Source organism: Macrobrachium rosenbergii, chromosome 57 (assembly GCF_040412425.1).
Source record: "Macrobrachium rosenbergii isolate ZJJX-2024 chromosome 57, ASM4041242v1, whole genome shotgun sequence".
In the NCBI taxonomy this organism is placed as follows: domain Eukaryota; kingdom Metazoa; phylum Arthropoda; class Malacostraca; order Decapoda; family Palaemonidae; genus Macrobrachium; species Macrobrachium rosenbergii.
Genome location: NC_089797.1, coordinates 4,603,382 through 4,620,390, shown reverse-complemented (window position 1 = coordinate 4,620,390; position 17,009 = coordinate 4,603,382). Strand labels below are relative to the sequence as shown.

Below are 17,009 nucleotides of genomic sequence, written 5' to 3'. Positions count from 1 at the left end.
AAAAATAATAAAGATAAAGAGAAAACTGCTCTCTCTCTCTCTCTCTCTCTCTCTCTCTCTCTCTCTCTCTCTCTCTCTCTCTCTCTCTTGAGTTCAAAGGGTGCTTCCTTAGTCTCCCCCTCCCTCAAAACTTTTCTCTCATTTTCTAAATCACTCCGCACACAGACGTAATCAAATCTGGAAAGGGGCTGATTGCAGGACGGGAGACCTTTCTGGCATAAGGCCACCTTTGTCTGGTAAACAACAGCACGTAGAGGGAGTTATAAATGTGTCCTACTCAGATTAAGCTGAAGAGAATATGGTTGCTTTATTTGCGACGTTCCCCCTGCTGTGATATAGAACTCTCTCTCTCTCTCTCTCTCTCTCTCTCTCTCTCTCTCTCTCTCTCTCCACAAGCTTTCAGGCTGCTTAAATTTGTTTGTCTAAGCCCTCAATGGAGTTTTTCGTGCTGGGTTACGAGAGAGAGAGAGAGAGAGAGAGTATGTGTCCTCTCTCTCTCTCTCTCTCTCTCTCTCTCTCTCTCTCTCTCTCTCCACAAGCTTTCAGGCTGCGTAAATTTGTTGTATAAGCTCTCAATGGAGTTTTCAGTTGGGTTACGAGAGAGAGAGAGAGAGAGAGATATGTTCCTCGTGATGTAATATTGAGCTCTCTCTCTCTCTCTCTCTCTCTCTCTCTCTCTCTCTCTCTCTCTCTCTCTCTCTCTCTCTCTCTCCATTCTACAAGCTTTCAGGCTGCGTAAATTTGTTTGTATAAGCTCTCAATGGAGTTTTTCGTACTGGGTTACGAGAGAGAGAGAGTGGTCTTAATATTGTAGGTAACATACCGTTTAGCGCTCAGCGTCTGAATTATTGATTAGGCTGACTAATTACCCAGTCCTTGACTAAGTAGCCTCCTTTGTGCTGTAGGTCTAAGGCGTTTATGAGACTTTCGTCTGCTTCTTCTTCTTCTCCTTCTTCAACCTTACTCCTGAAGAAGAGGTTGAGAAAGAGAATTCCACATCTTGGTAGTGAATTGTATAAATTACTGATCAGACTGGTTGATCCTCGAGATTTTAATTTTGAGAACTTGCTAAGTAATGGGGGCTTTCATTTCCTAAGAATGTTTGAAGGACTTGAGCCAACTCTCCTTTATTGAAGCGATGTGTGATTGTTGATTGCAAGTGGAAGAAATAGGCTCAAAGTTGTGGACGTGTTGTTTGCATGAAAAGAACTGAAAGGATAAGAATTGTGGACATATGAATAAGAATTTGAAAAAAGGTTAGTGTTTGATGAAAAAATAGATCAGAGTGGTTTGAGATGGTTTGGTATAGAGGAAAGAATGGAGGATGATGAACTTATAAGAAAAAAAGTTGCATAAATCGGAGGTATTAAGAGGAAGGAGAGGTAAAAAAGGTTATTGGAAATGAAGGGCCTTAGCATCCTGAAGGAGAGAGAGAGAGAGTGAGAGAGTGCATGCAAAATAGAAATGAATTGTTGATTAGACTAATTTGTAAGTCGTATGAAACAGCAAAAATGGAAGTATTATACACAGGGAAGGGAATCATCCACGTTTCAGCAGAAAAATTACCTTGTTTTTTCAAATACTTTTAAAATTGGATCAACTTCAGTGTAGAAAGATTAGTAAAGTTGGTAACGTTAGGCCTACAGTTGGTTTCCTTTGGTAACTAGGCCTACGAGCTTTGTGGAAAACCTTTTATGAAATCGTAGATTGTCTGTAATTACTTTAATGTTCTCTCTCTCTCTCTCTCTCTCTCTCTCTCTCTCTTTAAACATTCCCGGTAGAAGTTTTCGGATAAACGAAAGTTAATTTTTACTCCTTTTCCTTGTCATCGACAAATTTGCTCACCTCTTCTCAAATCTATCTCTCTCTCTCTCTCTCTCTCTCTCTCTCTCTCTCTCTCTCTCTCTCTTTTAAACATTCCCCAGTAGAGGTTTTCGGAAAAACGAATGGTAATAATTTTTTCTCCTTTTCCTTGTCTTCAAATTTAATCACCTATTTCAAATTGTCCTGGCTCTCTCTCTCTCTCTCTCTCTCTCTCTCTCTCTCTCTCTCTCTCTCTCTCTCTCTCGTACAAGCACCTACTTACAGACACAAGCAGACCAGTAAGCACGAAGCCTTAGAACTTAAATTACAGATTCTGCACTACTGGACAACTGGACCACTTTAGCTAAAAGTTCGTCCTTCCATTCCCAGATGCTAGGCCTCATCGGCAGGCAGTGCCCAGAGCTGCGCGAATTGGACATCTCCAACACGCCCATCACAGAAGCCGGATTAACCAGGCTGTGTTACGACGCCGAGAACGACAAGCCCCTCTGCCAGAAACTTCTGAAACTCAGCGTCATGGGTTGTATCATAAGCGCGCGCCCCGTCAGCTTCCTCCTTCAGTACATTCCTACTCTGATAGATATCGACTACGATAATATATTTGAGGTGAGTAGAGCAGCTCGCACTTTCGTCTGGGTCTTGGAAGCTTTCACTGTGTATGTGTGTTATTGTTTTTCTTTTATACGTCTGAGGAAGTTGCTGCATTTTTGCTCCTTCTTTGATAAGCTCAGCCAAGAAAAAATCATGTTGATGAACTGTTCGATGCTGATAATGGGACTCCAACCAGAGGAATTTTAAACGTCACATCTTGTACAGGAAGTTGATTGTTGGTTTTCACCTTTGTTTTTTGTATAAAGCAGGAAGTGTGCCACTCGTATGCAATCACGTAGATTAACTTAATTATGCTAATAAGAGTACTCCTTCAAATACTTTTCACAAGAAGCTTAGTCAAAATCTACCACTTCTTGTAATATTTAATCTTGAGAAACATCACAGCACAGACCAGTTTGTATTTCTACTCAGAAATTGCGAATTTACCAAAAATTTCAAGACTCAGTACGTAGATCGGTTCCTCTCAGGCTTGCTGACATTGGTCATATTGGTTTAGCTTTCGTAGAAAATTTGACAGTCAGGAAGAAAATGAACTCGACTGTTTTTTCTGTTTTCTTTGGAAACTTTTAATTTTCTGTCAGAAGTTCAGTTTGTGAGGAAAGTCCCCAGAGTAATTTGGCCCCTCGGAGGCCCTTCAGTACAGAAACTTTCTCCGTGATTACTGGGTCGAGAACTCTTTAAAACCGGAGGCTAAGAAATTGGCCTACGGATCTCCGTAGAATCACTTAGACCTTGATCACCAAGAGCTTTTTTTCCTCAATAGAAAAAAGTAGAAGTTTTTCTCCGAATACCTAAGTGATTAGGCTTTTAATTTGAGCTGTAATTTTTCTTCATTCAGGAAACTGATTAGCCTACGCAGTGGTACTAATAACGTATTCCTAAGCACGTTCAAAGGAAAACGTTTTCTTGTTCACGAGTTCGTATATCAGACTGAAAATTAAAGTCAATAGAAATTTCAATCAAGAGGAATTTCTGTACAGTTACCAAGAATCTACTATCTGCTGAAAATTTCAGCAACTCATTTTTCTGTTCGTAAGACAGGGACCTCTTATGTTTCATACTGAAGCTTTAAACACCAGGGAATCACGCCGAGTCCCGAATTCTCTCCATTCTCTCTTGTTTCCCTCCCAGGTCTTCGGCGTGATGAAGGAGTGGGGGCTGACGATGGACAACCTCGACACCTGCCCGAAGTACCACCTGAGAATCCTAAACTCCTCCAACGAAATTGTGGATCCCCTCGACGTCCATATTGCGTGCACGCTTTGTCCGTATGCTACGGTAAGCAAGAAAGCAGTAGAAGTAGATATTTTTTTTATTAATTAATTGACTGACCTGATGCTGTAAAAAAAGGCGTCCCAATTTTGTATCAGTTGATTTGATAATTCATGTTGATTTTTGATTTCTGAAGTGTCGTGTTGTGGAACATCTACGATTTCTAATTATATATATATATATATGTTCACATCACCGTGATTCAGACAATCAGGGAATATCCAATTCCACTCTACCTCTAATATATTTTCATACTGAAGGAATTTTAAACAGTCCACCGGGAATCAGCGCCGAGTCCACTAACCAGTCGGCCACAAGCATTAACTCATCTCACCCGTCGAACTCAGGTGTTTGCGTTTGGAGACGATATCCACCCACCTCTGCCATGTTGACCGTTTCAATTTGTCCTTCCCAGGTCTTCGGCGTGATGAAAGGATAATAAGGGGCTGAGAATCAGGGACTACAGTGACACACTATGGACAACCTCGACACCGTTTTGCCCGAAGTACCACATCACCACCGTGAGAATCCTAAACCTCCAACGAAATAGTGGATCCCCGTCCGACGTCCATATTGCGTGTGAATAACAATCAGAAAGCTCCGTCCTTTAACATCCATCTCGCTTTTCATATGCGTGTCCGTATGCTCACTTGTCCGGTAAGCAATCAACTAAAAATCACTTCGAAAGCAGTAGAAGTTGATATTTTTTATTAATTAATTGACTGACCTGATTCCTTTGCTGGATGGAAGATGTCGTATATATTCCGAGGTAGATTTTGTATCATTAGTTGATTTGATAATGTGATAAATAGTCATAATATGGCTACGTATGTGGGTGGATTGGTTTCTGAGATGAATTCACTTATACCTCCCTTGTGTCCTGTTGTCCTGATTCAAGACAGCTATATGAAAAATATATTATTTCGATTTTGATATTAAAGGACGTTTGTAGCTTTCTGATTATATATATATATATATATATATATATATATATATATATATATATATATATATATATATATATATATATATATATATGTATATATATACATATATATATATATATATATATATATATATATACACTGTATGTTTGTCTGTTGTCTGACAATGTTTCCTACATAATTTCTTTTAGTGGGTAAAATATAGGTTTTTATTAATACCTGTTTTGATTTAATTTACAAATATGTCCAAATTCCTTTACCGTTTATTGACCATATAAGCTTTTTCCACATCTTAACGACAAATCAAAACCTCACATTTATAATGATAAATGACCTGTGACCCCAAATGAGATGCTTAAATGACCCACGACCTCCTTCATCCGCCAGAACTTCATCCTGAGCAACGCCTTCGCGGACAACGAGATCCTGTACAAGGTCATGATTCTGGAGAACTTGACCCACCTTCGGATCACGAACGGCGAAGGCCTCACGCTGAACTTCCACGAGGGCGTCCTCCCCGTCCTGACGGTCAAAGGGCACCAGCTCCACTCCCTCCTGCTGGCGAACTTCACCTCCATTGATATTGCTGGTGAGGATTTTTTTCTGTATTTCCCTACTGAGGATTTTTTTTTCTTCACTACTGAGCATTTTTTTTACTGTCTTCCCTGCTGAGGATTTTTTCTCTCTTCCCTACTGAGGATTTTTTTTTTATTCTCTTCCCTGCTGAGTCCCTGCTGAGGATTTTTTTGTCTTCCCTACTGATGATTTTTTTTGTCTTTCCTACTGAGGATTATTTGTCTCCCATTGAGGATATATATATTTTTTTTCTTCCCCCTTGAGGATTTTTGTCTCCCCAAATGTGGAATTTTAAGTCTCCCTACTGAGGATTTTTTTGTCTCCCCTGCTGAGGATTTTGTCAGTCTCTCCTACTGAGGAATGTTGTATTTGCATCCCTATTAAGAGTTATTCTGTCTCCCTACTGAGGATTTTTTTTTCTGTCTCCCTACTGAATGTTGTCAGTTTTATTTTCCTAATGAATATATTAATAATTACTGTGTTCCTTATTGAATAATCTGATACTATCTATTTAACTGCTGCAAGTGTTGACGTCCACTGTCGTTTTAGTGAATGATATCAGCCTACAGTTATACGGAATGTTTACACATTCAAGCTGAATATTAATATTTTTCCGTTTCCCATGTGTAACTTGGTATATTTCTTTTAATTGGCTAAATGTTGTTTTTCTGCCCATTTTTGTCTCCTGAATGCTGATAGATTTTTATAATTCTGTGTAGTCGAATGCGTTGATGCCGCCTGTTTATTTTCCTGTCGAATGCGTTTCCTTATTTTCCTGAATGTTGATACTTTTCTCTTAATCCCAGCTGTTGGTACCCGTCCCGTCGGCCTATGAGTATCCGTTCCATCGACCTATGGATTTTACTAAGATAGAATATCACGAGTTCTTTTTTGTTTATTATCTGATGGATATAATGCAATGTTTACACATTCATATCAAAGTATGATTCACATGTCATTCCGATTTAATAGATAAGATTAGTTGCTATGATTTCAAGTCATTACCATATATTTGTAGATAAGCAACAGGCTTTTTTTAAAACTATATCTTATAAAAATATTCCAAACTTATCCATATAATTTCGCGGTGGAAATATCGAAATGAATCTTTTCTTACAGTTGGTAATAAATTTAAGTTTTTCTACTCTCTCTCTCTCTCTCTCTCTCTCTCTCTCTCTCTCTCTCTCTCTCTCTCTCTCTCTCTCTCTCTCTCTCTCTCTCTCATTTTAATCATAGTATATCAAGATTTTTGTGAAGATGGTGGAAAGGTAATGTTCACTAAAGAAATATAATTTTCCAAATCACAGAGAGAGAGAGAGAGAGAGAGAGAGAGAGTTCGTGTATCAGCTAGATTAGTGTCGGAGAAAGAGCTAGACAGTGAGAATATGTCTGTCACATTCAGTTTGTCCTTGCTGTCTCGATCAAGATTAAAACCAACTACATCCACGCTTTTTTATTTCCTCTCCCAGCAAGGTTTTGTAACCTAAAACTTTTCCCTCGCTTCGCGTCGAGTTATCAAGCCTGACACGTTTCTTCTCGTGTGAACGGAACCTGATGTTTCCTTTGGTAAACGCAATCAAAAAAATTAATAATTTTCAAGTCATTTTTCAAGCCGTCATAATCATCTTTCAGAGAAAGTTTTAAATGTCGCCTTCCCCCCTAACCGTAACCGCGGAAACTGAAGTAGATTCTCTTCTTCTTCTTCTTCTTCTTCTCGACAGTAATTGGAGAGTGCTGTCCCCGCCTGCAGAATCTGGCCGTAAGCAACATCACCGTCTACGAGGAGATTATGTACCCGAGGGAAAACCTCTATAATCATCTGGCGGGGCTGGAGGTGAGTCGTTACCTTGCGGTAAAAATTGAGAAATAAAGTTGTCGTCACGTCGTACGACTAGATCAGTGGTTTTTATCTGTGCACCCTAACAGGGTTCGTTAGAAGAATTTGTTCCCAAGTTCGCGCATACCGTTCGTGATATTTTTTCTATTCTTTGATTTCTTAAGATACATGCAGTATTTTTTTTTTTTTTTTTTGTAGTTTCCTTCCATTTACCTTCATGTTTGCTTGCCTTTTTCTGCGTTAGATGGTGCCTCTTTAATCACTATATATTCTGGAAAAAGTATTTTTCAAATGAGGTAGAAATAACTTCAATAAATAACTTTAAAACGGACCTCACAAGTAGGGTATAAGTAGTCTAGTATGAGCAAATAGTGAGAATTCACGATATTGATCCCGTAGGGAGGTTAATGCCGTCAGTGCATCTTTTGCGGTGCACTGTGGGCATTACTTAAGGTTCTCTGTAGCGTTCCTTCGGCCCTTAGCTGCAACCCCTTTCATTCCTTTTACTGTACCTCCGTTCATAGTCTCTTTCTTCCATCTTGCTTTCCACCTCTCTAACAATTGTTTCATATTTCAACTGTGAGGTTTTTCCTCCTGTTACACCTTTAAGACATTCTTTTCTCTCAGTTTCCTTCTCAGCACTGAATGATCTCATAGGTCCCAGCGCTCGGCCTCTGGCCTAAATTTTATAATCCAGTTCTAATTCCTAGATACTGAAAACAGAATTTCTCACTGAAAATTCCAGGTATGGTCCGACCTAAGAACAGATACCTTGAATAGCATCATCCTCAAACAGCTCATGTCATACTGCCACGGGCTTGAGAAACTCTTGGTGCGGAACACTGACGCTCTCTCAGACAAGCTTCTCTACGATATTTGGAAGGTGGGTGTCGTTGTAGTCTAGACCTTGGGTGCCACATTGACTATAGTTTCACGAATCGTGCAGAGTTTTTCACTTCAGGTGTCTTGGGACAGTTTTTTTTTCCTTTCTTGCCGGTTTGGAGATAAGCAGACTCAGTAGTTTTATCATAGTAAGATGAAATCTCACGGTTATCAGAGCAGCCGCCATATTTAAATAGCTCCAAGATGTTTGTATGCACTGTTTCAGTGACACGTAGATCAATTACTGAAGAAGTACAGAAATAAATTAAAACTTCAGTTGCAAATGAAATCCTGAATCGGTCTAAAGGTGTTCATCGCTCTAGTTGCATGTCCCTCTGCGTCCAGAAAAAAAATTGTTAAAGAATGATTTATTAAACTTTTTGGTACTATCTAACAATAAGATCTCTGACCAAGGAAGCAACGAGATAGCCTGAAAGAGCAAATGGGTCTAGCAGTACATCTTTTCCAGGAAAACCCGATGAAGAAGCTGTTTCGTCTCACCATCGACAACTGCCCGAACGTCACGGCGAGTTCCATCCACGATCTTCTGGACATGAACAACGACCTGACGCTGATCAGAGTGTGGGGGTGTTTCTTCATCACCAAGGACGACAACAAGACGTTGCAGAAGAGGATTAAAGAGGAGAATTGCGACCTTTACCTGGAATGGTTTGGGTGGACTGGTTAAACTAAGAGGACCACGTCTCTGTTTTCGGATTCCAGTCACTTCGGTGCGTCTCGTACCAAAATGTACAGGAACAAACACGATGCTCAGCTGATAAGGCAATTTGCCCCTTTTCTCTTTGGTCACGTGGACAAATCGCTGTTGTTTGATGGAACTTGACGTGAGCTAAGTAGGAGAGCCTTTGTAAAACACTGAGAGGTACTTTTTTTACAGGCTAATTTCACCATTCTCATCATACATTTCCGCTCATGATGTAATTGTAAATGCTTTTAAATATTGCGATGTGTACCACTTTTTTTCATATATGTAACTCTGTTGAACTTTCAATGACAGATTTTTTTCTTCGTCTGATTTTCTGTGATAAAAAAAGGTGATGGGATGTTGAATGAAGTATTCATTTTAGAACATTATTGAAACATCGTTTCTAAAAAAAGATGATTTGTGGATGAGAAAAGTTGGCTTTCATACTAAATACGATTTAGCCTGCTAGGAAACGCAGGGTGCACAGTCCCCCAAGTTTGTTCCCACACAAAACTCTTTTTTTATGGATGTATTTATGTTACTTTTCTTATTGATATTTTTTACTTAGGACTGCTTTTTTCTATACGGAGTAATAGAGTGATAAAACTTTAGCTGTTCTGTAAATAGTCAAGGAAATGGGTAGTGTCTTTCATAGTGACGTAGGGTTGTAAGCAAAATTCAGAGTAGCGAAGGTAAAGTGAGCCTTGCTGTTGCTAAAAGCTATATTTAGAATGGTAATATCGACCTTAAGACTCTTCCATATGACCACATTTATTGTGATCTTTTATCATCTTGATGTAAAACTGAAAAGTCCTTCCTGCTTGGTGCTCAATTTGGCTTTTGCAAAATGCTTACAGTACCAGAAAATGTTTGTAACACGGCTTAGAGTCATTATAGAATGTTTCAGTATCTTTGTAACTTGGCAAGCACAGAAATATTTTCAAAATAAAGGTATAGGGACGTGTCGTTTTTTCCCCTTCAGTGAAAAGCTGATTCTGACAACAGGCTCGACGTCCACAATGATACCAGTTTCACCTGATGTAAACAGGAGTATATACTGTAATTAGAGGAATACCGGAGGAGGCTGTAGAGTCCTCGAATTCTGTTGCGAGTCCCGGAATGAGGTGGCGAACTTTTGTATCAAAAGTTTGGGAGTCTTGGGATATTAACGTAATACTTGTTGAAGCCAAAATAAGGTAGAATGAAAGTGCAAAGGCCCAGAATGATAACTGGATTTTTTCGGGCAGTGAGTCCTAAAATAAAATAAAATAAAACAAACCTTGGAAGGAAACAACATTCGCATGTTTTATGACGTAAACTAATTATCATTTTCACAGATGCATTTTGTCTCGAAAAGAGAAATCCCATGGTAACGCGGTAGCCCAAGATTTAGACGATGTTGTCGCCAGAATAGAAGAGTTGCAGTTGATTTTCCCAGGCCTGGAAATACCACATATCTCTGTCATAAATAACCATGAAAATTAATGTGAGTCTACGCTGGTATTTTTTTACTCCGAATATATTGAGCCCTGCAGTGGCAAATACCTATGTTGATTTCGTTGTATTCTTTGGGTTAAGTAATGTACATTAATCGAATCGCGAAGCAAAAACGTGAGATATAATCAGGGTGAATTATTTATGCCACTGCCACAAATATTCCCAATTTTCCCAAATGGAACAAAAAGAAAAAAAAAAGACTACCTGGAAATAGTTCAAAAAGTTTCAGAGCGTGTTTTTAAAGAATGCAGAACGTTAGAGGAGTTGGTCATTTCAAATATTTCCATGAAAATATATTTCCTAAATTAATTCTCCAACATATCCGGTTGAGGACTATTTAAGCAAAAGCAAAGCAATTTTATATCTCATCCCAAAAGTTGGAAGGCGTTGTATGAATGAGGAGAATGTCCTCAGACCAAATTAAACAGAAAGAATGGACCCTTGTGGCGCAGTACTTCCCTATAGTGACTATACCGGATGTGACAGAGAGCCAGAAACTTGCATTTTCAGCATTATTTTCATTTCAACACTGCAAAGGTTAGTGTTTTTTACCATAATGAATTGCTTGAATTGTTCTGGCCAAATTTATGTTTAACTGTAGATCTTTTAATCCAGAGAGGCTTTCTAAACTGGCCTGTTTTGAAGAGGACCTAGTTTCTTATGGATGCCTACTCCTGCCTGGTTTACCCATCGTTTGCGTTAGACATACGATATAGTGTTCAAAGATTATGCAAATATTCAGCCTTTTATTTTATCCATGTACTTATAACAGCAGGGTAAATTTACATGGTTACTGTTCATTCTCAAACAGGCAGTCTTTCGGAAGCCAGGTTTTTGGGTGAGAGGAATGACAGAAATTGAGTTCAAATCAAAGGTATTCAGTAACCTAACACTCCTAACCTAACTAAGGACACTGGGTCCTTTTATGCCTTTCCTTTAAACTAACCTTAACTGTGTGACCCCTCGCTGGGGTTCCATTGAGTCATTAAACATTGGGTTGTAATAGGTTAATTAATGACTTTTGACAGAAATGAATATCAGGGTTTTGAGAATCACATCAAAAACTAGGTAAAACTTTAGTTGCCCGTCTTGATTCCCGCCAGTCGTCGGCTGGGAGAAGTACTTCATACCTAAATAGACATAACCTTTCCTATAATGCCAGGCCCAGACCTAACCAGATCTTACCTACCTAACCTAACTTAGGGTGACGGGCCCTGACATGGCCAGGTGGGTGAAGGCCGCAACGTCCCCCAATCGGTGACTGGCGGGATTCAGGCCACACAAGTAATGTAAAGTTTTACCAAAAATTATTATAAAAACTATATTATTCAGCTTTAGGATGAACTCCATTTCTGTGAATTATTACAGAACACACTTTACAAAAGTGGATTTCTTAGTTTCCAGAACAAAAATATTAACAACTATTGTGATGTCCATGCTTAACTGTGAGGGACATCATTTGTACCAAATTGTACAAATGTGAAGGGCAGTAGATACCAACAGAGCAATTTCTTAAAAGGCATCACAATGTGAACAAGGAACAAGAATGATCATAAAACTCCAGCTGATGTCTTAATGCCTCCAAGGAAAACTTATCAGAATATGTTATTACTGTGACAGAAACACAGTATAGTAAATTTATATAAATACTGAACATTAGGCTAGAGTGGTAAACCACTAATTTTACTATAATGCATGTTGCCTATAATTAATTACATCATTTCTATATGTTTTGACCCCAATACAAATGTATAGATACCAAGATGTTAGTGTGGGTGGCAAGGTAAATTATAGAGCAAAATGTTGGGCTTCAACCTTACCCAACCCAGTTCAGGGCGTCGTCCTACCTGACCAAGGGCAACACCTTCTCCTTGAGACCTTTAACAGTGGTGGTCAGGTTCCCATCCTGTAAAATACTTTTTCAGTACCACTATCGGTCTCATTGATGTAGTGCCATTAGGAAGTGGACCAGTTCCAACCAGGCTACCAGTCTGCCAACGGAGGTCACACATGAGCCATCAGGTTATGATGTATCCTCCGTTGTCCACTGAACCCAGTTTACCAGGGTTGCACATGGACCAACAATTTGGCCGTGACAGTGCATATGTGTTGCCCTTGGAGCACCTGAGTCATTGATACTGCAAATCACGTAACACACCTGGCCAACAAATAGACTGTCTTTCCATGGGTAGCTTATCAGAGTCATTCTGGAATCAGAAGATATGCACATCCCTGATCTTAAATGTATATTACAAAGTACTTGGATGTAGACAACTGTTTCTTGACATTGTCGCCAATTTCTTGCTGTCATCTTCACAACCAGTAGCTGATAAACAGGGTCTTCCAGTGTGGCTGCCCTTTCCAACTTCTCTTCCTTGATGGCTCTCCTATTCAAGGCCACTAAGCATTGGCAGTGATGACAGACATTGCCATATTCTCTTTTACCTCATTGTTTGTGTTGTCCAGTGTGGAATGTAGGGCAGCAAAGCAGGACAAGAAATTTGCCACATAGTTCTGTTTCCATGACAAGTGTTGTACATGAAATTTAAATTTCCAAGGTTTTTGCCTTCAGCCTGAATACCCATGTTGGTGAAATTTTCCACTCCCTGTTGCCAAGAATTTGGATGAACAGGCAGTGATCCATGATGATGGTGAGGTATAGGCACCCCAGTTCAAAAGAGCCAAGTTTCTTCATATGCCATGTTATGTCAAGGACCCAGCTTCAGCTTGTGTAAGATGATAGTTTTCACTGAGCACTCAACATTTGCAACAAAAGAGTGCATCAGCAGCAGGTCAGATCTTGTATTTTTGAAGCATGACAAAACCTATTTCCTCCATGCTTCAGTCCACCATTGCTGCTGTGGAATGGAACTTGTTGTGGTATGTAAACTTGTCTCAAGCTAACTTGCATAAGATATCTTGTACTTGCTTGACTGTTTTATGGCTGTAGATCCCATTGTGTGTGCCTGCATTTTGGGTTCTTCAAGAGTTCCCTGACAAGCTGTATTAGAGTTAAGGTAGTGAGAAAGGGAGATAGCTGATTTATAATTTCAAACCAGGCATATCAGGCACTGATAATTATACAAAAGTGTGAAGACTGTCTTCCATGGGCTTTCATGTGTCTTGGCCCAGTTGCAGAACTTAGCTTTAGGATGATTCCCCTTTCAGCACGTTACCAGTCGTGTGTGGGAATGCCTCTGCCATATTATGTTTCTCAGGTATGTTAAGTTGCCATTGTCAAAGCATTTTGTGTAGCAGTACATGGAAGAACAATGTCACAGTTGTGTTTTATGCTTATATATTATGCTCAAGGCATTATGAAGGTGGCAAGGTGGCTGGTCTCCTTGTCCAGCCCCAAATGTTGAAAACCCTAGTATATATCTGCTACAGTCTTGTGTAAGTGCCTAATACTCCAGACACCATGTCAAATAGCATGGGTTTGAGGTGGTATATATCCTTTCTAATGGGTTCCTAGTTGTTTTGGCTGAAAGTCATTTAGGACGTAACATCCAAACTGGCAAATGGCCGAAATGGGTGTATTTAATACTTTGATCCCCGAGGGACTAGTACTAAACAGAGTGTCCCAAGGAGCTTCTGCCATGTCTTACGGCCTAAACTTCTTATGGCCTAAAGTTGTGATGGCCCAACAGTTTCACAGCCAAAAATAATATGGCCTAATTGTCCCGAACTCTTCTAATGGATGTGTTGAGACAGATAATCCGCTGTGTTGAGCACTAACCTGACTCTTCCCTACAAAGGCTGTATGTGTACAACCCCATGTTCTAGGATGTCTTTTTTTATCCTGGTCCAGCTGCTTGAATTTTGCTTTTCAGTGTTTGGGTGCTGAGGCACTGGTACAGCATGCATAGAATGCTATACCTACTATAAGATGTATGTAATGGGTTTTGTCTTACCTAATAGGTAAGGGATCCATGTATGTGTTAAATGCTGATGACAAAGGTTGGATTAACCACTGTCCTAGGCTTGAGAAATTATCTTTCAACAGTGGGATTAGTACTTACAAAGATGTGGGTGGTAGTAGTGGTAAGGGATGTGTGCTTGTCAACTTGCTTGCTGAAGTGGATTTGTAATGGGGACATCTTTGAAAATTGGCCAAGATTCAGCATGCTGAGAATGAAATGTAATAAGTTTTTGCAGACTATTTAGTTGATATCCTGTGTATTCATCCAGTTGCCATAACAGATTCTGAATGGGGTAGAGCCCAGGCAATCCAGAAGATTGTGGGTGATGTCCTGTATGTCTGATCAATGCTGTCAGAGCACAGGCTTCCCTTTGGAAGACAACAGTGAAGTGTCTCCTACAGCATACATGGGCTCCTATGTTGGTATCCTTACTCACAAGTACATATTCCTTCCTTGTTTGTCTGACCTTGGCTTCGTCCTTCAAAGGAGGGGACCACAACTAGACTAAGTCTATGACTTGCTCAGTAACATTCAACCAGACCTTCCAGACAGCTTTAAAGTCTGCAAATTTATATTTAGCTTCTCATCCCAATGTTGGTAACCTTGGATGAGGTAAGATAAAAACTAGTGTGCATGATTGTACAAAACAGAGGGGCTAAATTACTGTTACTATAACTTTCCAAGCTTGAGATAAAAAAAAGGCTCTTGTGATCCAGCACTACTGTAATGTAACCAGTGACTTAATGGAAGGTGTAAGACTGAAAAGGTTTATAGACATTGCAGGAAATGATGCTGATAAAGTAACCAGATCAGCAGCACTATGACTAGGTCTAAGAAACCAGTTCCCCAAAAACCATCCATCTTCAGTCAGTTAAACACTTAGGTTATGGTGCCCCTCATTCCAAAATTAATACTGTACCACATTAATATTAAAATAATCTCATCTTCAAATTGTTCATGCTCATTTGACCCATGGGGATTAGATGTCCAATGCACGTGACCCAGCCCCAGAATGTTGAACAGCTCTAACAGTTAAACATATATTGAGTGACTATCCAGTTTTCAACTGGTAACGAGTATAAAGTTATGGAAAACAAATTCTCGAAGGAAATTTTGTCAGAATCTTCAACATTGTCAGCTTATCAAAATGTTCAGCATTTTAATCTGTACTTTATTAATTAACAGTGCAACTACTTTTGTCTGATTAAATTATTTAATAATAATAATGAAATAATAATGTAATAGTAATAATTTTCAATAGCACAATAATAATGATATTAATAATAATTAATTTTCAATAGCACATGAATGGCATTTGTGAAAGAGAATACCTATTTGAGGATTAGAACTCCTCTGTTGTTACATCATTTAGCATAAGTAAAATAATTGTTTTTCCACTTAAAGTACACTATACCCATCACTTTTTGTTAGCCTTATCTGTGGTAGCAGTCATCTCCAGACACAACCTAGAAGGAGAATAGTCTCCTTTCCACCTTACCCAGCGCATGCTGCTTGTGATACCATTCGTACTGCTTTGCTGGCCTGTACTGCATGGCCCTCTCCCGTCTTCCCCATACCTTTGCCATCTTTCCCATGCACCAGCCTGCTCGTACAGTGCACTCTTTGAGAGTTTAGAATGAAACATTTTCTCATGTGATCTTTGAGGACTTTGTTAAACTTTCATCATTCCCCAACCTCTTGTAAGAGGTGACAATGAATTCCTTCCTTCGGTCCACCTTTCTCATCCCTTTTGGTTCTGAGCGTGTCATCAGTGTAGAGACAGTTTCTTACTGAATGAAGGGACATACAGGCAATGACTGACAATGGTGAGGCTGTTCATCCCCATAATAACAAACCCCTGTTTATTAACACATAAGTTTGAAAGGCAAGTTTACCTTCTTAAATTGTTATCGGCTGAGGTGCTGAAAACATCTGCTGGGATGGAAGAGTCATTCAAGCTCTTTACGATTGTGGCTTTACATGCGATCTTGAGTAAAGTGACAGTCCTGTGTAACTTTCCTGTACCTGGTGCTCATTCCTGGAATTCCCTAAATTAGTCAGTTATGGTAATCCTTACATGTCAGGGTTGCTGTTCCAGCAACACTCAGAGAAGTTATCTAGCAGTCTTTGCATAAGAGAATTTACTGGAGAAATTGCAGCGTTCTTTGCCACCACTGGAAATGCAATGACCTCCAGATTATATTAAGTAGAGTGGGACCTATTCTGTAATTGTTGTTCAAGAGACACAGAGCCTCTCAAAGCCATTGTTCCCATAGCAGCTGAGTTATACTAAGTTTACCATATTAGCCTACCCATCAAAGGCCATGGGTCTGCACTCTCACGTAATAGCATTTTGAGAGATGGCTCATCTGAGGTTTCTGAAGCCCTCAATGCAGGATTTTCAGTTAGTACTCAAATATTTTTATACTGTAGTATATTTTTGAGCGGATTACTGTAATCACCCATCCTTTGAAAGTGTAACACTAAACTATTTCTCTTACATCAGGCCTTCATTTGGAGATTAAATGAACTCCATACCTTATCCAGCCATGTATCTCACTCAAAGAAGTATGCTTGATTTTATTGCCATAACTCGAGCAATTTCCACACTCCCCAAAACAGCACCTAACTTTGTTATTCTGGCTTTGCTGTGCAGTTATCTAACAAGGAAGATCTTGCCTAATGTGGTGTCAGACCCTTAAGTCCTTGGTAAAATGACTATCTCCTCTGGTCTAAAGATTACACAAGAGGATTACCACCCCACCTCTGAATCTGATGCATCCAGCCCTCTACTTTTGCCAGGTTTAGTTTAGGGTATACATGTACAGCTTATGAATTTTTGGATAAATAGTTATTCAGCTGGCTCTTTGATGGCAGCAGGTCAAGTTCTGCCTTGACCTGGAGATGGAAGACTGGATACTTATCATCCTCTGTAC

The 17,009-nt window shown here is 39.5% G+C and overlaps 1 protein-coding gene across 3 annotated transcripts in view; it reads left to right on the top strand.

The window, feature by feature from the left end:
* LOC136837132 (uncharacterized) overlaps positions 1-9,613 on the top strand; it is a 117,718-nt gene extending 108,105 nt beyond the window's left edge. For all 3 annotated transcript variants that reach the window (XM_067101747.1, XM_067101744.1, XM_067101746.1), the window contains exons 4-9: positions 2,194-2,430; positions 3,568-3,714; positions 5,040-5,241; positions 6,950-7,062; positions 7,811-7,948; positions 8,417-9,613. In XM_067101747.1, coding sequence (XP_066957848.1) covers positions 2,194-2,430; positions 3,568-3,714; positions 5,040-5,241; positions 6,950-7,062; positions 7,811-7,948; positions 8,417-8,635 — 1,056 coding nt within the window. In that variant the 3' untranslated portion in view covers positions 8,636-9,613. The remainder of the gene's footprint in view (positions 1-2,193; positions 2,431-3,567; positions 3,715-5,039; positions 5,242-6,949; positions 7,063-7,810; positions 7,949-8,416) is intronic.
* Positions 9,614-17,009: the final 7,396 nt, after the last annotated feature.